Source organism: Pleurodeles waltl, chromosome 3_1 (genome assembly GCF_031143425.1).
Source record: "Pleurodeles waltl isolate 20211129_DDA chromosome 3_1, aPleWal1.hap1.20221129, whole genome shotgun sequence".
NCBI lineage: Eukaryota > Metazoa > Chordata > Amphibia > Caudata > Salamandridae > Pleurodeles > Pleurodeles waltl.
In genome coordinates this window covers 609,325,408-609,347,612 of record NC_090440.1, presented here as the reverse complement: position 1 = coordinate 609,347,612, position 22,205 = coordinate 609,325,408, and the positions used below count along the sequence as shown (strand labels likewise).

Below are 22,205 nucleotides of genomic sequence, written 5' to 3'. Positions count from 1 at the left end.
TCCGCCATCTTCAACGGCTTGACCACCCCCTAGAAGGACCCTCCCTCATATTTTTGCTTACCATCATCCCTCTGTCTTTAGTCAGAGCAAACAAACAGAGGTGTTAATCATACCTTTGATGAACTTTAGTGCTACTTTGCATTCTGAACAAACATTGTGCAAGACACCCTTCCACACTTTGCATAGGTGTTGGGAAAATGTCACACCAGGATGTATGCACCAATGGGTAAATACGTTTTTTTAAAAGCCAAGATGTTTTTGTAATCTCAGTATTGGGCAATGCTTCTTTCACTGACTTTGACAAAGAGATAAAGTATGTTTTCCAAATCCTTCCCTTCCTACATTGTTTTCACCACACTCTTCTGCAATGGAAATTGTTCTCATTCAACTCTGTGCAATTTACAGTTGTGTACCAGACTGTTTCCACAATTCCTTAATACTTGGAAAATACCTTGGCTCCAGGATACTGGCACAAAAGCCCCATGTCCTCCACCTTTGAGAGTTCCTTCTCTAGCTTTACACATTCTACATCCCTCAGTGATGAAAGATTGACCTCCTTTGTTGCACAAGGTAGTAAATATGCAGTTAATAAAAGGGACCTCAAGTAGGCCAAAGAAAATGTGCGAGAAACCCTAAAGTGTAGACCACATCATCACAATCTAGATACAGTTCAGTTGCTGCAGCCCCTGTGACGAATTAATAGTTATTAACAATACATAAACAAATTATGAACGCGTATTTGCATAAACTGGCAAAGAAGTCACCCAATGCCTGCAGAACCCAACCATGAAGCAGAGCATTCAGTGGGTGAATTCAAGAACAATCACCAACCACATCGCTGTTGAGGAGAAGAAAGGTACATGATCCTTTAACACTTCACCCATTGAGGTAGGCAAACAACAAAATAGCTTTAGAGCAGGCACACCACCACACCCTCATGCTATGTCAAGTTAACCTTATATAACATAACAAAGGGGCCTCAATGTTGGGTTACTTCAGTATTACACCTCCTGGCAGAGAGATCTTACGGTCATATCAATTACCTTGAAATTAATTTAAGGCTAGGAAAAGCCAAAGGAAGCAGCTGTCCAACCAGCACTGGTTGGGTATTTGATGATGCAGTTAGCGAAAGATTAAATTAAAATGTCACAGCAGATCACTCTTCAGCACTGCTGTGCAGTCTGTGGGCGGCCTATGGGGAAAGTAACTGCTTTTGCAGGCACTACTACGGCTCAAACACAGCATTACTTAAATGACGGCCTTGTCAAATTGATGCTCGTTTGCAAGATTTTGGCTAGCTTGTGCTTCTAGTGCATTTTTTTTCACTGCAGTCTCCATGAAACTGGCGGATGTATTGCAGAAATATTACTCATGCAGAAGCTTGGATTTCAAAGAGATTGCTCCCTTGCTACCATTTCCATTTCTGCAATCACCACAAAATCCAAAGGAAGTCCAGGTACTCCGGAAGTCTCATTTTGTCTAGGTGCTTAACTGACAAAATATAAAAAAGCCTATATCAGGGAGCTCCCCAGCTTTCTTGAGCAGTTTGTTTACAACAACCAAAATCAATGCTTTCTTTATTCATGTAAGCTCTTGGTAATATTACCTCACATAACCTGCGTGGAGAGAACCGCTTCAGCAGTCAAATGTCATATTTAGGCACAATTTACCATTCATAACACAATACTTTCTTCACTTAGGTCTTTGCAACTTCTATGGCCAGAAATACATTTTACCCTCCATTATATTTTGGTAAGTTCTAAGTTTGTTTTCTCTGTGACAGGAATCCACAAGCGGCAGGCATTTGCTTCAAACCTTTCACAGTAACCTTAGGGTTGGGAGGCCCTCTGGTAGAAGTCCAATGTGTAGGATCAATGCAGGTGGATGGGGTCTTCTGGTCACATTGTTTCCCGCAGCCACCATCCAGATCAAATGCAAGTGGTCTGTTGCATGAAGTGACATTTAACTATCAATTTCTGCAGCCACCTCACTACCAGTGGCAAATCAACACTGAGCATATGTCTTCTGCACTAAGCCAACTATCAAATTCTAGGGGTACATCATCACAGAACTGATTGTGTGCCACTGACCTACTTCCATAAACAGGTAGAGCATGCTAACTATTCCAGTGCAACCCAGGTGCAGATGTGCTCTGGGCATGCTACATAGAGCTCGAAATCTCCCCAGAGCAGTAGTAGATGGCTCTAGATATGGCACACATATGTGTTATTCCTCTTCATGACCAGGGACAGGTGGTGTATGGACAGGCCATCTGCCACCCAGTTATCCAATGATCAGCGCAGGTGACGTGTAGGGAGACCGCCTGTCAGATTCCTCGTAGCCATTGGCATGTGGCTCTGACCATTGACCTTCCCCCCCCAACCCCTACCACACCCCCACCAGGGAGAGGAAGCCTCTGGGAATGCTGGCTGTCACCCAGCTAACCGAAGACGTGTGTCTGAGAGGGTCAGATTCTAAAACATTTGGTTAAGGGGGCTCTACTTTAAAAAAGTAGAAAGACTGCAGTAGAAAAGTTACATCTGGATTTTACCAGTTGAATACATGCGTAAACTGAATTTAGAGCTGGGCGACTGACTATTCAGAATCCTATGCAGCATCCTATAGAAAGTTACTTAAACAAAACGAGAAACTACCATTGGAATGATCCACAAGAGCGCAGTGAGCACCATTCTATGCTTCTGTTCATGAAAAGTCATTTACTTTTTCATATGTTTTAGGAGATGGAAAGATACAAGAATCCCCTTTCAGAATGCTGCGTAGGCTTGTGGCAGGACACATGAACTGCTGGAGTAATAAACTCTTTGTGGGACAGACTAGGTGGTGAAATATAGAGATCCCCACTTGCCTGCAGAACCTTACCATGCATTGCATGTCTCTGATTGGTCAGCAGCTGAGCCAGTGCCCAGAAAGCATCCTCTTCGTTCAAATACATCAGCAAGATGGCGGCAATCTGGCTCATTCCTTGGCAGTAGCTCACTTCCTGGAAACAAGAAAGAGAGAGTACCCAGGTTGAAAAGTCACCGAAGAGACACGTAATTCACAGGATGTTCAAGTAAAACTATAGTTCTAATGTTTGATTGTGTGTAGTTGAAAATATGACTCTGCATCTGGATATAGATTTTTGTGTTTATATCAATGAATTATATTTCTCAAACACAGTAGGTTCCTTGAATAATGAGTTTGCTCTCACTCTTTGTGGCCAGTGTTCAGACGATGTAATTAACTGCGCGGACACTTGTAATTTGTGGAAGCTAAATTGTCCTCCCTATAGATGGATGCGGACATGGAAATGTTTTGTATAAAAAATTTAAAGAAACATCATTAGCAAACAGTAACAAAGAAAATACACAAGAAAAGTACTGCAAAACTCAATTCTGATCAGTGGCATTGCAGTACAATTACTCATTTAGAAGAATACAGAGATTTAACAAGAACACATTCAGGGTATCACTGAAAATTAGGCTAGGACCTACGAAAGGTTTTTGTATTCACAAAACGGTGCAAATCACTTTAACAGCCCTTTTGCGAATGCACAACGCCCATTCCTTATGTATGAAGGTCAGTTTGGTTGATCTTATTTTCAATTTCGTATTTCTGGCAATCGCTGTTTTTGTGATTCCAAATAAGGAACTGCAGATAGGAATTTCCAAATTGCAATTCAGAATTTGTATGCATGAAGCATTTCCTAACTGCGACCAGTCGCAAATGCAGTTTTAGGAAATGCAATTAGCACCAATTCGAATCAGGTACAACCTTTATAAACTGGCCCAAAATGCATTAGGCCCTTTCACAATTTCGGCATTCTATATTTTGGCTGGTATGCAAAGAGGGAGACAGGAGAGGTTTTTCGGGTTAGGGAAACCCTTTTTGATCGAACTGAGAAGGAGATATTTAATAAATACAGGCTTAGAAGTCAGGTTTTTTTTACATCTACTGCTAAAGACCCCAATGTACAGAAGCAATGCTATTCCACCGCATCTGCAGGTGCTGTGTTGCCTACACCATTTAACTTCTGGAAGTTACCAGTGAGTCACTGCAGTAGCAGGAGGGATGTCCCATAGTGTTTTTTTGTGTTTTTCCATAGGCTTCTTGTTATTATGCTGTCCAATATTAAGGATTACATTTATTTTCCTGCATCTGAGCAGGATTTACGACATGCAAAATTATAATTTCATCATCCTGGCACATTTTCTAAATAAATGTCGGATTGTGTTGAAGGTACACATGCTATCCGTCTGCCATTTGCAAATGAATTTATTTACAAAATTTCAAACATTCGTCACTTCCTCAATATACAGGTTTTGTGTGATGCCTCTTCTATAATAACAGTCCTTGTTCCTCGATATCCAGCAGTCATGATTCCTATATGTTCTGCCACAGTGGCCATGGTGAAATATATAACAGGCTGTCTCAAGGTGATTTTGGAGTGAGTTTTCTACTTGATAAGCCAAACTAAGAAGCCATCTTCTTTTACTTTTTAGGAGAGACTGCATATGCAGTATGGGCCTGGATCTTAACACCATATTTAAATCAAAGCACAAGGGTTGAGCAGAGATACAACCGTCCTCACAAAACTGGCCCGATTACAGAGAGGACACTTGGAATGTTAAAGTCACTTCAGGTGGCTGCACAAGAGTGGTGGAGCACTCCAGTACCGTCTGGAAACAAGTTGCAAAATCATAGCTATATGTGCAATGCTGCATAATCTTGGTATGAGGAGGGGTCTTCACAATGTGGAGATTGATTCAGATTCTGATCCTGAGGATGGAATACCACTAATAAAACGGTAACAGGATGCTTCCTGTACTCCAGAGGGCAGAGCACGTCATGCAGAAATCACTATTAATCATGTTTAAAGAAAGTGAAAAACAAATGTGCTAAATGAAAACAAAACTACATGTCTAATGATGATTTTAAATCAAATTATTCCTTTTTTATTAAGGAATCATACCCATTTTGGGTTGTAAGACAAAAAAAATGTAATCAAGAAAAAATATTTTCAATAGTATTTATTTTTTGGTAAACACACATCATAAGACATCAAGTGCAAAGGAAACTACAACACACACATTAGTGTTTTCTTCTCTGCTTGCAGTACTTTTCTCACCAGCACCTGCCTGTGGAGTATCACAAACATCTGTACTAGATGTATTTCGGCATGTGCGCCTAAGGTTTGATACATCAGGCACAGAGAGGCTACGTAGGCTTGATGCCTCTTCACTATCGCCTATCCTGCTTTTAGCAGGCCCCAATATACTAGAGGTTTACAATTTTTCTAAGGCAAACGTTACCTGAACTGAGCCATGTGCTATATCACTACAGCAGTGTGTAGCATAGGTTTATTGTATAAATTAAAAAAAGAATTACAATATCCTTTGCATGTTCATTAGTTACACTATCATTTAAGTCTTTTGTACGATATATCCAGATATCATGTCAATTTCCCAATTAAAGTGTTCGACTGTAACTTAAAATGAGCTGTGGTGGCCTCATTTTTAGCACGCTTCAAGAGGTAGGGCAATAATATTTACTTCAAATATCTCTCAACCCAGGGCAAATGCAGATGATGCGTTCTAGGATTTAGTTTAGATAATTACTGAGTCAGAAGAACTAGATGAGGATTTCCAGGAGCCTTCATATTCTTTCAGCTAAATATGTAGTAGGCAAAATCGCAAAAATGTTTGTTTTATTGGTGCTTATAGATTGGAGTCAATTGGTTCTGGTTGGCCTGAAATTATGATTTGATGCGTCATTCTGTGTGTTTGTAAAATTATACTTTGGGTAGACCTAGATGAAAGGAGTTCCTGATCACAGAAATAATAGATTTTCTGGCTCAAGTGGGCTGCCTCAATGATGGAAGACTTTGGCCCAGATTCACAAAACTGTCACGCAACGCGGTGCAGCAGCCTAAAAAGCTGCGCTGCATCGTGTTGCGTGGCAGGTTGAGAGCAGGAGAGCCCCATATCTACAGACATCTGGCACTCTCCTCCCACCCCCTTTTCTGGTGCAGCTTTTTTGCTGCTGAGCGCCACGCACAAACCCTTGTGCCGTAGTGCAAGGGTGTGTGCATGAGTCTAGCATAGGTTTTGTATTGTATTGGAAGGTTTCCCTTCTAGTGCAAAATACTATGCTTAGACTTCATTTAAAAAAACTTTTCCTATTTAGTGTGTCGTGTACAGAGCAGCACACATGCAAAGTCAGAAAAAAAGGAAAAATTAAAACAATTCTCCTTTTAACGCTTTCCAACAGAGTTGTTCTTGGCACAAAACCCTATCTACTAATATTAGTAGATAGTGTTCTGCATCAGAAAACACCGGTGGTAGCACAGGAACGCCTATGTACCACCCATGTAACACCCCCTTGACTCTAAGTAATGCAAAGTAGCTCTTCGCACTGGCTTGAGTTACTTTTCCTAACAAACCAACGTAAATACTAATTTGAGTTGGTCTGTATATCCCAATAAAGATTTTGTGTTCGGTTTGCATTACAGAACTAATGTAAATCTGATGCAAAAGCTTTGTGAATCTTGGTCTTTGGTCAAGTCTGATTATTGCATGAGGTGTGGATCTTTTTAACTTAAAAGCGAGTATTTAGGATTAAAACAGCTCTAACTTATTTACTATCTTTTCATTTAATGCTATCGATTCATAAGTCAGAAGTGGAATGTTTTGCACCACTCAGTGATTACATATCCTACATATGTTTGTGCAAGCTTTTTTAGAACTTTGGTTGTGATGGCGGTCTTTATTTTTAACATGTTTAGATGTCGTACAAAGGATAAATTCTGTCTCTAGTCCATGCGGTGCCCCCACCAGACAGCACTTCTTTGTGTCCGTTTCCAAGTGAATTTCTCTGGAGTCTTCCCAAAGGATATAATTTTTGGGTTGATATTCGGTGACAGGTAATTCATCTGGTTATGATCAATAAGAGCAGCAAGTTGATGCTATAATCCGATTGGAGTCTGAGCAGATAAAAAGGTTGTCTCTATATGCCAAATAGCTAACTAGGCAGTTTCCTAGTTTTGCTAGGAGACATTCTGATTTTTGAATGCAAGTGCCTATATCGGAGCTATACAATGGTAGGGGAAGAGCAGCTACAATGAATCTTGCTTTGAAGGATGAAGGATTGTCCTATATGCAGATGTCCGTCTGACCACCCCTGAGACCTCGGGACCATCGATTATACACCTTATGCATGTCTTTGGTGAAACTTAAGGCCTATATATGAATCAATCAAAATCAATAGTGTTTCCAGTGGGAGGCTCTGTGCAAAACATCAGCTGGGAGTCGGGATGGCGCTGGCCAAGGGTGGGTTCAAATACCTGGGGCAGCGCTGGCCGACGGGGGTTCAAGTACCTGGGGCAATTTCTATTTCCACATGCAGCACTATTGGTGTCCCGTAATTTAGAGTCAGCCATGACCGGAATGAGGGAGGGGGTGAAGGTTTGGTTGGTCCTGCCTATATTGCTGATCAGTAGGTCGGTTATCTTTAAAATGGTCTCACTACCCTGGCTGCTGTACCAGCTGCAGAATTTCTCATATGCCATCCTACAGTCCTGGTTTCGGAAAGTCAATGCCGTTCACAGCCAGTTCCTCTGGGGAGGGGGTGCTCTCCACAATGCCCTGAGTACATTTTTCCAATTGACTTTCTGTGGAGGTATCACTGCAGCAGACATGCACTCTCACTACTCTGCATTGCACCTGTTCATTATTAACAATTGGTGGTACGACTTATGAGGTGACCTAGCTTATGCAGTCGAGAAGTGGGCAATGGGAGACACCCCCTTGCACACCTATTTATGTGCAGGAGTGCTCTTGATGCCTCAGTCCGGCAACTCAAGTGATCCTGAATCTGTGGAAACGGTACCTCAGTTGGATGGGCTGGTGGGCACCGCTCTGGCAGGGACTGATGCTGCAGCAGGTGGCCCAGTTGGAGGACTTTCGAAAGTGGGACATTTTGGGGATATCCACTCTAGGAGATGTAATGCATGGTATGGTCCTGAAATCATTCCAAGACATGCAGACGGACTATCACGATAACCGCAGCCGATTTCACAGATATTTGCAACTTCGTCACGCGCTGACCCCCTATACAACGAATCTAACTGATCTTCCTGAATTCAGTCCATTGGAGTGTAAACTCCTAATAGGCAATTATAAAAGAGTGAAAGTATCAGTCTATCACCTCTAACAGCCCAGACACATTTCTTACTTTCAGAGGGGAGGGGGATATTGGAACCTTAGAGCACAATGGGTGAACTGAGGCCTCGGGTGCCCCATGAGGCTGCTAAATCTGCCATCTTCAACTAATACAACTCAAATATCTCCACAGGACATACTACACATGGCACTGCCTGTGGCATGTGGGGGTGACTGTCTCCCCGGCTTGCCCTTGCCCCACATGGAACAAGGTCTATTCTTACATACAGTATGGAGCTTCTCTAGGCTGGACCTGTTCTGGCAAGTAGTGACATCCTGTCTAGATGGAGTCTTACAAACAAACATACAAAAAAGGTGTACACTGTTCCAAATGGAAAAATATAATCACTAGGGGAACATTAAAGTTCAGGAGCAAGAGCCCTCACACATCCGAGAGGATGTCATGCTTCATCATCGGGTAGCTCCTCGTCAGACCGGCGCTGCAATGTCTGACAGGCTCCCCGTAAGGGGACTCTTTGCCGGAGATCTTTTAGGTAGCAGCCGTCGTAGCGGACACTACAAGACCAGGTGTTGCGGTCAGGCACTAATCCTGGCAGGAGAGTGAAAGCTAAAATTGGTTACCAGTCTTAATAGGAGCAAGTCAATTTAATTAATCAATGGAATAAGACCGGGACCAAGATTAAAAACAGAAGGAAAGTGTAAAATGAGGAATAATGCTCAACCAATTTCTGCATGGTGCTGGAGCTTAAGGAGATTATCGTCGGGCTCCTAAGACATGGTCAACATGTTTCGCGTACAGTGGTCTAACAAGATCCTATGACGCTTCTTCAGGACCAATACATAATAAGACTTCTCCTGTCTATATTACCGAAAGTTTGCAAAAATGTCAAACAAATCATATAGACACTTACATTGAAGTTCACTAATTGTCAGAAACCTCTAATGGTCGCCCATCCCTTGGTACATGGGGGGCCCCTTGGGAAGTAGCATGCCGAAAGCGGTCACTATTTGTGGATGACGTCAGTCTGCAGGGGACCCTACCCTGACGTGCTCTTCCGAAAAGACGGAGTCTTATCCTGGTTAATCCCACTGGACCCATAACTGATCCTCCGACATGTCAGACGGTCCGGGGGTGGGTGGGGTGGTGAGGGGACGGGGAGGGGTTGGGGGAAATAGATATAAAAGACTACTCTTGTTTTTGGGACGGACCTTGGCAAATTGGGATATAGCCAGGGCATGGAAGGCTGAGGCCTCCCATTCACTTGCAACCTGAAAAAAGGGGTTGGATAACTGCATGTGTTTTGAAGTCGTGGTAGACCAGGCGAGGAGATGTCTGTAGAAGCTTCCCATGATTTCGTAGAGGTGGGCAGATTATAGAGGCGCTGTGCTGAGTCCTGGTCACTCCTTGAGATCTTGGATAAATGAGAAGATTCAAATGTGTTAGGGTGGGGGGGGGGAGGGGTGTGAAGATGAGTGACCAATGTTCATGTTGATGTAGATGCTATGTGTCGTGGTGTCGCATTTAGAGGGGGTGGGTGGTGTCAAACGTCCAGGTTCTTGTTAATGCTGATCGGTATGTTGACATTATCATCCTGTTTTAATAAGCCGGGCACAAGGCCATAGATCATTGTCAAAACTCCCAAAAAATTGTAGTGAAAAAAAAAAAATCTGTCTCTGTTGACATTCCATGCTATTTAATGCAGTGTCTACCACCGCGCTGTATCACAACAGCTCTGTGCTGCTGTCAGGCACTGGTTGCAGTACAATCCATCATACAAGCTGTGAACATACCTCATTATAACAACAATGAAACGCGAGGACACTTACTGTGTTGTAGACAGAATAGGCAGAAAGGACGTCAAATAATGCCTGTTGTCTGGGAGGACAGAAAAGACTGTTAAATTTGGTCAGATGGACAACATTCATACTATGCAATGAACCTACGTACAAATGGACAGCGTACTATTTTTACTGAGTCGGCGGAGTTAAAGTTTTTAGAGATATTTATGGATAATTTTATTAATTGGAATCCACTAATTTAAACAGTACAAAAGCCACAAAATGAATTGATACGGATAGTCATCACAAAAACCACCAATTTACATAAGCACTTGTAACAATATCTATCATATTACTTAGAAATACTGGGCCTGATTAGCAAAGATTTTTCTTTGACTTTCTCTTGTAGTACTCCTGAATTCCAGGAATAGGCTAGGACATGTCACACCTGCTCCTACACCTAACTTTGTGAAAAAGGCTCATATTATCCACATCATATTCTAAAATTAGGGCGGACAACCTGTTTCCTAGCTTGGCATATTAGGGTTGACTTACCTTTCCATGTTTTAAGTTTACCAGCATTGATCACAAAGTGGTTGGGATATAGGTCATACACACCAGGTCTGCCATTGGTAGTGCAGGGTCACAGAGCTCACTGACAGGCACAGAAAAGCAACAATGTTTCTGTGACAGCGGCTTGCACAGATGCTGTGCCATGTTCAACACTACTACACAGAAGTATATCTGGCCCTTGCGCACGACACTCCTCTGTTCATTTTTAGTACAAACGTGACCCATTCATATTCCAATCTCATCTACAAGTTCTGGGCGCTAATTCCTTTAGATAAGGCAACATGTGCAAAAGCAGGAGATGCCTTTTTAAGTTTTAACTTTTTGCTAATAATGCTTTGCATAGATGATGCGCTGTGTTCACCCTCACATCCTTCATGACACCCATCTCTTCACAGAATGACTCCCTACATCCATAAACATGTACATGCTCGGACCCGCAATCCTCTGGAAAAGGCAAGTGCACTACAAAGGCACAACAAGCACCGGCAACGGCAATACGTCTGCCTTTAAAGGAATGTTGTATGGTAATGCGAAACATTACCAGTAAATAGCACGGAAATACTTATTGATTTGTGTGGAAGCAGAGAACTGTAAAATAATATCGGTGAAACTTAAAGAGCAATACAATGTGATGTGTGCACCTGAAGGTTCAAGCTCAGGCAGCTGGATAAATAAAACAAAATGATCACAGCTGTGTGGACGGCAATGACTTTGTGGAAGCACAAACTCCTGGCCAGTCAAAACATTTATTCCTCACTCCCAACATGTGGGCGGAGACAAAGGCCTTCTACTGGTGATACTCAGTTATCTGGTGGTAACTGACCATACAAATCGCAGTAGTGTGCTATACATGGGACAATGACAACAATTTTTTTTTCAACATCTTTTTAATGAAATGACTGTACAGCGGGGGGCTGGCAGAGTCTTGTAGCGTAAGGGCATACACTTATGGAGAGTCTGACCATGTCACTGAAACTTGCTGAGACGCTAAGCTATCTACTAAAGAAAATTGTGCCTTACAATTCATCTGCTTTGATAAAGTAATGCAAGGGAAGAAGACAGGTGGTCAGCACAGCTGGGAAGGGCATTTTCAGCAACCAATTACATATGCGATTGGAGGATGCTGATGTTCTACTGCTGTAGATTAGGAACTCACTGGAGAAACTATGGAGTCTGATTCTTAGAGTGCCTTCCTTATTAAGGTGAGTAATACTAATACCACCTGCACTGCATGAAAACCACAGATGGGCGGTGCTCCTAGAATGTATACAACTATATTGAGCAAGTCCTTTGCTTTTGAAACATTATAATACGTTTCTAGAATAGAGGAAATCTAACTCTATAAGTCTCATGGGTGACTTATGAGGAGCGTAAAATGGGTACTAGAAAAGATCTAGCACTTCCATAAGTGATCAGCTAAAGATGCATGGATTTGTATAGGGTGTTGAGGCTAACGAAAAGAAAACATGGATGACACACGAAGTATGATTATTAGTAACCAGGAGGAATTATTATTGATGACTGGTGAGGGGAAGTCGACCATCTGATTACTGTTAGCTCCGTAGATTTTGATTTTTGCCCTAGCTTGGGCCAATATCTGGATTAACCCATGTAGCTGGCCAATCAGGAGAGACCATAGGTAGGACCACGTATTCTTTTCGAAGAAACACAGCAAAGAAACAAAAGTCAATTTCAATGTAACCCTTTTCATGCTCGTTTGGAGTCCGCTAGGACTCCGCATTATCCTCTGAGATTTATTAAACCACTGGGAGAGTCTATTCATTTCCATGGACTGAGATTCAACATATATGCGGAGGGTAGCAAACATATCACCAGTTAAAAAGAGACAATTTAATGCCTAGAAACAGAGACTTTCCTCCCTAGAAAAGTCCCATTGGAGTACTATTGATTAGGCCATGATGATTCAGTTTGAAAATCCTAATGGATCGATTTGAAAAGCTGGCAAATACCCTCAGACTGTTGCCCGATTCCATGGCACATGGCCTGGAGGACTTAGCTTCTTCACACCACTGACATAGCCCAAGGTACAAGCACCCACTGCCATCTCAGAGCAATAAATCACCGGCCACCTCTCTCAAAAACACATTGGTGAGAACACATTGTAGCTAGTCTGAGACTTGCCACAGTAGGGTTATTCCAACTATACCACAAAATATTCGAATCATTCAACGAAATGATCACCCCTGGGTGATCGCTCTGATCCCAAATACAATATCAAATGCCAGTTACAAGCCCGAACTATTATGGCATGGAGGTAGGTGACTGCAAATGAATGGGTGCTTTTTTTTTTTTTTTTAAAGAATGGCACACTAACCCATGACAAGGAAAATACCATATTCATTAAAACAAAAGGCCAAAGTCCAACAAATATATTAGTGGGACACCACAGGCTTCAGGACCATATCACCTGCTCTTGTTTACAACCAATTCAACATTTCTAGAGCGCACTGAAGCGGATGGAAAGTGGCAAGAGACTCTAGTAGTTCAACCATGACAAAACAGAAAAAATATTGCAATACTTCCATCTCAGGATTAAAGTTAGTATTTAAGAGCTAATCATGCGAGCGTACAGATCTATTAGTCAGTATGTCTATTGAAAGCTTCGCTAAATGTTAACTAATTAACAACGTGTGCTTTTTCTAGTTCTGTAAGGGACCTGAAATTCCACCGGTTGTAATAACACGGACATACAGAGACACAAACTGCGAGGGTGGCAGCAGGGAGAACTGACTTGACTCCATAGCGATCCCGGAACATGATGTGGTTGCGGAAGGTTCGGTTGACATCCAGGTCAATCTGTCTGATCTCATCGGAGAACCTCTTCGCCTGTTCTTTCATTCTCTGCAACGAAGTAGAACGAAAAAGGGTGATACAGAACGAGACAGGGAGAGGACAGTGAGAAAAATGCAGGAATCAGAAAGACAAAAATGACTAACACATAGTAGCTGAGTGAGAAGAGACCTAGAGGGTGGAACTGAATAGAAGTTTGAGTAGGAGATGGAGAGAGATATTGAGACATGTGGCTAAAACTCTTATATAACTTTCCCACAACTGAAAGTGACTTTGAACATCAGCTCCCGCTCTTCTCGCTTTCATACCCAAAACAAGAACATAACGTATTGGCTAGAAAAACAGAACGCTGCAGCGCTGCTCACTGGCTTATTGGAATGAACTACAGAATACTGCCCATAATGCCCAGGTAAGGATGGGAAGTGTGCGGTGGCAGGAAGAGCCCCCACAGCAATCTGGCACCAAGAAGGTAAGGCTGGGGTATCCCCCAGGAAGACTGGCCTTACTGGTGCATGGGAGATTTCCCCTCCAGACTGGAGCCTCTGAAAGGCCGGCAGGCTACGGCAGAAACTAAACAAGTCAAACAGATGCCAGAGCTGGTGACTCGGAGGACTAATGTATCCACTCCGGGAATCGGTTTGATCGCATGAACATCGTTTTGAATCTCGTTGGCCTCACTCAGTTTTTCATCTTTCTGAAACTGATAAAAATGAGTACCAAGGAGTTGGGTAGTGATGAACGTCTGTTGATCAGCGCCAAGGCGTCCTAAGGTGTGTACACGTGCGTCACCAATGCGCATTAGGTTGGTCTTGCTGGTGACAAGCTGCTGCATCACTAGTCCCGCACTAGTCCCGGAGACTTCGCAGGCAGTCTGAGAGAGCAGCCTTGTGCACAGAGTGCTTTTGGTATGAAAACAATAGCCACGTGCTGGAGAAGTTAGTGGGGAGTGGCTAAAGCCGACTCAATCCTGTAGCAAGTCAGCCTTGTTGCTTTATGCGTCCTGCACTCTGTGTCCCCCACAATTAGCGACTGGTACAATTAGACGCTGTTGCTCTGGTGCAGGTGAAAACATCAGGTGGGGATAAAGCTTCAATGTTAATTCTCGCAAATTCCTTTTCACGAAACCTGCACCTCACACAGTCAAACGTTTCCATATGTTGTTTTCAAAAGAAGTATTTCAACTTCGGATGAAAATCATGTCCCATCAGAGGGAAATATTAAGCTACCCAATTCCTTATTGACTGCGTGAAACCCAAAGAGCCTGTTTGTGGATGAACGTGCACACACTTTACCTAACAAAAGAATCAATCTTCAGAGCTTTACTTGAACAGGCAAAAGCAAAGACAGACTGCTTGCCTGGGCTGCCACCTGGCCAGTTTTATACCCACATGACTGGTACTTTAGTCCCTGACGGTACACAAATTTGAAAAATCACCTAAAGCCGGTATTTTTTTGCCCTCATTAATACATATTCTAAACAGTAAATGTTAGAACAGAACAGATATACAGCTACCCCAAGGACCTCCGTCTGGCTGATAACTAAAGTAAACAGACACAAGGCCAAGATAAAAATAACTGCAGACAGATTTACATAAAGTTCTACTTAAGAATCATGCCCCAGCTTTGTAGAATCTTAAAACGTAAATAGATGGCAGGTACGTTATTCTGGAAAAGGTGGAGTCACTATGGACAATGGAGCTGCCCATCTCATGGAGGGCTCACAAAGATGAGCCGCTGAGCGTGAAAGTGCTCACACTTTAGCACTTTTCTATTTCGATTTCAATCACTGCCTAACAAAAGTAATCGATATCCAGAGCTAACCTTATCAGGCACAAGTAATGGAGCGCAGACTGTTTGCTGTGCTAACTAAAGGACTACTAAAGCTGGGAGAGCCGAAGGTCTGCTGCGCTCTAAGAGCCTGTGCACGAGGCAAGCCCTGAAAATAACTGGCATGTACGTCATACAACATCTTGTAAAAATATGACAACGTTTCTTCAAAAGTCAAAAAGTTAACACGAGGAAGCATTTCACCGCAATACATCTAATTATATCACTGCATTGTGAGGCATGTATTAATAGTGATATTTTTTAAACATACCTGCCCCTCCTCTCACCCGGACAACAATGCCACTGGTGAGCTATGGGGCAAGTCACTTGTCCTGGGTATCTAGGTAAATATAGCCTGGATCATTAAATGCAGCAACATTATAATAAATCAAGCTCAAGTTGTTTTCGGACAGCGCAAATCGTAAACATGTATATTTGAAGGTGTTCTCATATGTGATAATTAAAAAAGAGGCTCTGTAAAAAAATGTTTGTCAAGAATCATACGACTTTATGAACCAGGAAAGCTGGGATTGATCCCAGATTTTCTTGTTCCACATTGTACACTTCAGCCTCTAAATGAGTGTCTCTTACCGGTTACTGCTTTGCCTATAATTCTAGGCGCATGAGGGTAGAGCGTAGGTGGCTCGGCTTCCTTCGGGCTCGAGGGTCCAAGAGGACCTCGAGCTGCGCCACAGCCTGGCATCAGGCTCGAGCTTTCAGTGGCTCGCCCACATCTAAGGACCACAGGACATCAAAGATGAAGGATGACAGAATCAACTCGACACACGTGACTACCAGAGCAGCAGGTGAGCATCATCTGCCCCTCAATCCATACAGTTTGAAGGGCGTTTCCTTTGCTGCACCTATACTTGGATGTCGGTGTTGCTAGATTTACTAGTTTTAATGGCTTATCTAAATTTATGTTCATTTTTATTTTCACAAACTAAAATGCGATCCCTTAAACGCTATGAACCGTGCTTCAAGGATGTTTATCGGATATTGACGAGATGAGACTTCATCAGCATCTCGCTGGCAGCGCTACAGCTGCCGAAGAACCCAAAATTCTGCACGTGCACCTGATGGGCAGTCACGATGTGCAGCAAACACGGTTACAATCTCTTTCTGTTATTTAAAGAGTGAAACAACAGTTATCTAATTAATTTTGATGATAAATCAGAGAAAACGTGATTTTAAATACCTTAAAGTTTGCATAATTTGTATAAACCGAATAAACGAATTATTATTACTACTACTGTTATTATTTTTACTATTATTATTTTAAAGTAGTCTTCTCTGATAGAATATTTAGCCTTTCTGACGAAGTTCAGACATTGGCCTCTCACGCGCCAGACCCCAGTTTCCTGGCCATGCTGTGTTTGGAGGTTCGACTCTCTTGGCGCGTTCCTCCCCTGTAAGGCAGGGCAGCTGTACCCAGTCACCTTTTCAGAGTAACAGTCGTCCCTACTCAGCGACACTGGGGAAATGTACTAACATTTACCAGTTCAGGCGGTCTCCTTAATTTCGTGGTGAAGTACTATTCAACGAGCAAGGTGTGGTCCAGCCCTCTGCTTTGTGTAGGAGGTAAACTACCCCTAGTCCATCGACGTCAATTCACCAAAATGCCAGGGGTAGCAGAAGTGACAACACACGCCATTTTATTGTTACTTTCACTCACACAGATGCTTACACAAACACACACTCACTCTTTCACATAAGCACACACTCACCCGCAAGCATGCACACAGCGTACATTTAAAAATGTGTTTTACTTATCTAAGCCACAGGGGGGTGGGGGGCACATTGCTGATGTGTTCCATTTTTTGTTACACTAATAGTTAATAATACATTATTCACATAATACATTATTCACTATTAGTGTAATTAAAAAAACTGATTGAAAACAAGGAAGTGGAGCCCCAAGCAACGTCTATAAGGACGAGCTGCCCCTGTGTTCCTGGCACTGATTTTGCCACATCTGAGGCCAGGGGTCGCAGAGGCAGTGTCAGGGGTCGTAAGGGGAAAGCCAGGGGTGCGACCGCTAAATGACGTTCATGCCCTATTCACTACTCTAGGTGAGTGAAAGGAGGACCAATTAAATGATAGCCACCAACGCATCTTACTCTTACGCTGTTCTCCATTGGAGTCACTTTAAATATTAGATGCCATGAATCCTCCTTCCCGTTTTTAGGATCAAGCACGTAAGAGCTCTAGAGCCTGTTGTAATATCTCTGTGGGCTTTTAACCACGCCCACTCTTGCTATTCATTCATTGTTGTGCTGGTCTTAAATCCTTCATTTTTATTGGTGCATTTTGTGAAATGTCACTCCTTTGTGTGTTGAGTTCCCTCCCCTGGCATATTAACTAAGTGAATTTTCCTGAACATTTCTGTTGGCCATCACAGTCACGCTTCCTCCTGTTACAGCGTGTGATTGCCCCTCCTCCGGTTTCAGTTTGCCTTACATCCCAGCCGTGATCCTTTCTAGGTATGCAGTGATGGTGTTTTGAATCAGCTTGCTGCTGTCAACTGTTTTACACTTCATTTTCAATTCACGTGGCAAGAAAAGTCTAGTTAAGAATTTCCAACGCCAATTGCTCTAACTCAAGCAAATGCGAGAACCGTTGCACTGTAATGAAAATGTCACTTACCCAGTGTACATCTGTTCGTGGCATCAGTCGCTGTAGATTCGCATGTTTTGCATAGCTCGCCATCTGGTGTTGGGCCGGAGTGTTACAAGTTGTTTTTCTTCGAAGAAGTCTTTCGAGTCACGGGACCGAGTGACTCCTCCTTTTGTCTCCATTGCGCATGGGCGTCGACTCCATCTTAGATTGTTTTTTCCCCGCAGAGGGTGAGGTAGGAGTTGAATTGTAGTAATAGTGCCCATGCAATGGAGTGACTAAGTATGTACTTATTTAAGGTTGAAATGATATATATACAAATAGTTGAAGGTAACTTCCGAACTGCTACAGGCTCCCGGGGAGGCAGGTGGGCACATGCGAATCTACAGCGACTGATGCCACGAACAGATGTACACTGGGTAAGTGACATTTTCAGTTCGATGGCATCTGTCGCTGTAGATACGCATGTTTTGCATAGACTAGTAAGCAGTTATCTCCCCAAAAGCGGTGGCTCAGCCTGTAGGAGTGGAAGTAGTCTGAAACAATGTTCTTAATACGGCTTGACCTACTGTGGCTTGTTGTGCGGATAACACGTCTACACAGTAGTGCTTGGTGAATGTGTGAGGCGTAGACCATGTGGCTGCCTTACATATTTCTTGCATTGGGATGTTTCCTAGAAAGGCCATGGTAGCACCTTTTTTCCTGGTTGAGTGTGCCCTTGGTGTAATGGGCAGCTGTCGTTTAGCTTTAAGGTAGCAGATTTGGATGCATTTAACTATCCATCTGGCTATACCTTGTTTTGATATTGGGTTTCCTGCATGAGGTTTTTGAAATGCAATAAATAGTTGTTTAGTCTTTCTGATTTTCTTTGTTCTGTCAATGTAATACATTAATGCTCTTTTGACATCTAATGTATGTAGTGCCCTCTCAGCTACGGTATCTGGCTGTGGAAAGAACACTGGAAGTTCCACTGTTTGATTTAGATGGAACGGTGAAATAACCTTTGGTAAAAATTTAGGATTAGTCCTTAGGACGACCTTATTCTTGTGTAGTTGTATAAAAGGTTCTTGTATTGTAAACGCCTGAATCTCGCTTACTCTTCTTAGGGAAGTAATGGCGATGAGAAATGCAACCTTCCAGGTTAGGAACTGTATTTCGCAGGAGTGCATGGGTTCAAAAGGTGGACCCATAAGTCTAGTTAGGACAACATTTAGGTTCCATGAAGGAACAGGTGGTGTTCTTGGTGGTATAATTCTCTTAAGGCCCTCCATGAATGCTTTAATGACTGGTATCCTATATAGGGAAGTTGAATAGGTAGTCTGCAGGTATGCAGATATTGCTGCAAGGTGTATTTTAATGGAAGAGAAAGCCAGGTTAGATTTTTGTAAGTGAAGCAAGTAACCCACTACATGTTTTGGAGTCGTGTGTAATGGTTGGATTTGATTAATATGGCAGTAGCAAACAAACCTCTTCCATTTACTTGCATAGCAGTGCCTGGTGGATGGCCTTCTGGCTTGCTTTATGACTTCCATACATTCTTGGGTAAGTTGTAAGTGCCCGAATTCTAGGATTTCAGGAGCCAAATTGCTAGATTCAGCGATGCTGGATCTGGGTGTCTGATCTTTTGGTTGTGTTGTGTCAATAGATCTGGCCTGTTGGGCAATTTGATGTCCATCACTTGTTGTTTTTGCTTTGTCGCCCTAAGTGGGAAGGGTATGCCCAGACGTGGGTCCCGTGCTTCCCATGCCACTGGATTCAAGCTAGCCTGGCTGATGAGGGGTGAAACCCCGAAACCGGTCCCAGGATGCTTGTTTCCAGTCCAGGGAAGACCTGGCCTAGCAGTTCGGGTTGGACTGTTCCCATGGGGAACAGGGTCAAGACTGATTTGCATATGGCTGGGTCCAAACTGGAATGGCATGGGCAGCAAAAAAACGATGGATTTAGGCGCAGATCACTGTACTGGGTGTGAATGTTTGACAATGTTCAGCATTCCGTCCATCACTTGTTGTTTTTACAATTTCATTTAACTACTCGTCTCAAAAGGTTATTTTAATTAATGTTTGGAAGCAGTTAAGACAAGGCCATGTTCAAAGTGCATGAATGCTGTTGACAGGGATTTTTTTGCCTGACTGGATGGGTATCAAGGCTCCAGTCCTGGCCAAGAGGTCGCGGTATTTCTGAAGCCTGACAGTATTGCTAATAATGACGCTTGCCTTTGCGTCGCCCCTTTCTTTTCTCTACTCATGTGATCAAAATGTCACTTAGGTGTTTGTGTTCGTCAGTCTTACACTTCTGTAAGAAAGATTTTCTCATCTCTCTGCTATTATGCTTCATGATCTGACTTTCACCTTGCCTTCTGGCTCTGGTAGCAGACATGATGACTTTACAACTCAACTTTAATAAGTTTTTATAGTTAAGTAGCTACAAAATATTTTCTGATTACAGGTAACTTTAGACCTCAGAGTTCAAACAAAATAAGGAAATTAGAGACGTTTTTATTTTGGGTTAGAATGCTTCCGCACATGTATAGAATGAAATATGTGCCTGACTGTTAGTAACCCCTTGACAACAGGACAGAAGCATTGCTTGATGAAAAACAAATAAATATGGTTATTCTTCGCCTCTTAATTTTCAAAGGATGTACTTGGAAGGCCCACATATTCAACTCCTACTCTCAGGAAAAGTAAGCAACACGGCCAGCCAATCAGACATGCGCACTTTGTGTGCACATAGCACTCCTTTGGCCCCCTCCCTGCAGCCCAGTCCTCCTCTCCCCCCCCCACCCAGGAAACCTAAAATGATAACAAAATGTTATTATCATTTTATTTTTCCTTTCCCCACAATCCAGTGTGGCAATACTCCTCCGCCTTAGCAGAGGAGTTCTCCCGGTCTATAGACCCACATCTTGAGTTGTGCCTCCTATGTCAATGAGCATTCTACAACTTAGCAGCAGCCAGGAAAAATACACAGCGGGTGAACAGGACACACAGAACAGAGAAAGCCCTAAGAACGTGTCAGACGCCATGCAAGTACAAAATTGCATAAAATCTTTTAAAGCAGACCTGGCTGCAAAGGTGCTAATTTCTATGTAACACTTGCTCACCTCGTACTTTCCTTCATTCTCCGTCTTAAGCGTTTCAATGTCCAACAAGAGTGACCAGACCTGGCCTCGCACCTGAAGCGGGATCCCTTTGTACACCCTGCGGAACATCTGTGAAAAGGAACAGCGACATGAGCCAAACACCACATCACTATCATCTTACAGGTAAGTGAATTGTGGAAAAACAATTGCTGTTTTAATGAAAGGGGGTGGCCTAATTCTGTAGCTGTTGGTACATGATTATTTTCCTCATATTGTCCTATATTGCCAGCCAGATGGGTCTCCATGTTTGGTATGGTTAGGGCGAAGATAAAGGGGATCTAATTTACTCATAACTTTGTTGCCATTTTATAGATTTGCATGAAAGTTGGTAGACACTTGGAAAGATTAACTTTTAATAGCATGAGTTCCATGTAAACCCATCAAAGGGAACAAACATTGTTAATTTTCTATTAACTTTCTGTACCCTTTGACAAATTTGCAAAATAAATTATCAGGAATTTGCTTTAGTTTTGTGATGGTATAGCAGCGCAGGAATCCCTGGGTTCATGAACATCTAATAATACTTGTACAGGATTGAGCTACCAGAATTGGTGTTATCTTGCAAACTGCATGTGCACCTGACGAATGGCTGCATCTAATGTTGGCTGCTTGCAGCAAATGACTCTTGCACAAGACCAAAGACCATGTGCAGAAGAGGGTAAACACACAGTTGATGGCCATATAGAATGAGGGTAGACTGCAGCTTGATATGGAAGTATTATTCACTACCAAACCACCACACTTACCAGACACCCATCACATATATCCACCAAACCACAGGAAAACACTTTCTTTCCATTTAAGAAACCCCAGTTAATATAAAGCTATGGCTAGCTTTGGTCACACCTCTTTAGTAGGTGTTTTAAAGGCCTCTGAAATGTACTTTAAAAAAATCATAGTGGAAACACGCAGAAGTAAATCCCCCATTGAAGAAACCATCCTCTGACCCAACGGACCTCAAGAACTACAGGGAAATCTCCCAGCAAAAGTCATCGAGAAGGCCATCAACTCACAACTCTGAATTCATCGAGACGAACCACATCTTGGACCTTTCCCAATCTGGATTCAGAAGCAACCACAGCATTGAGACTGCTCCTAGCTGCCACAGATGACATCTACACCCTACTCGACCAAGGAGACATCACTGCCCTCATACTCCTGGACCTTTCAACACAGTCTACCATCACACACTGCGCAAGACTCCTTGACGCTAGCATCCATGACAAAGCCCTAGTATGGATACACTCCTTTCTCACTGGCCGAACTCAAAGAGTCAG

At 42.8% G+C, this 22,205-nt stretch overlaps 1 protein-coding gene across 3 annotated transcripts in view; it reads right to left on the bottom strand.

Annotated features, from left to right (window-relative positions):
- LOC138284364 (uncharacterized) overlaps positions 1 to 22,205 on the bottom strand; it is a 228,662-nt gene that overhangs the window by 42,457 nt on the left and 164,000 nt on the right. For all 3 annotated transcript variants that reach the window (XM_069223057.1, XM_069223058.1, XM_069223059.1), the window contains 4 exons: positions 20,890 to 20,997; positions 13,285 to 13,394; positions 10,008 to 10,056; positions 2,881 to 3,001 (listed from right to left, as the gene is read on the bottom strand). In XM_069223057.1, coding sequence (XP_069079158.1) covers positions 2,881 to 3,001; positions 10,008 to 10,056; positions 13,285 to 13,394; positions 20,890 to 20,997 — 388 coding nt within the window. The remainder of the gene's footprint in view (positions 1 to 2,880; positions 3,002 to 10,007; positions 10,057 to 13,284; positions 13,395 to 20,889; positions 20,998 to 22,205) is intronic.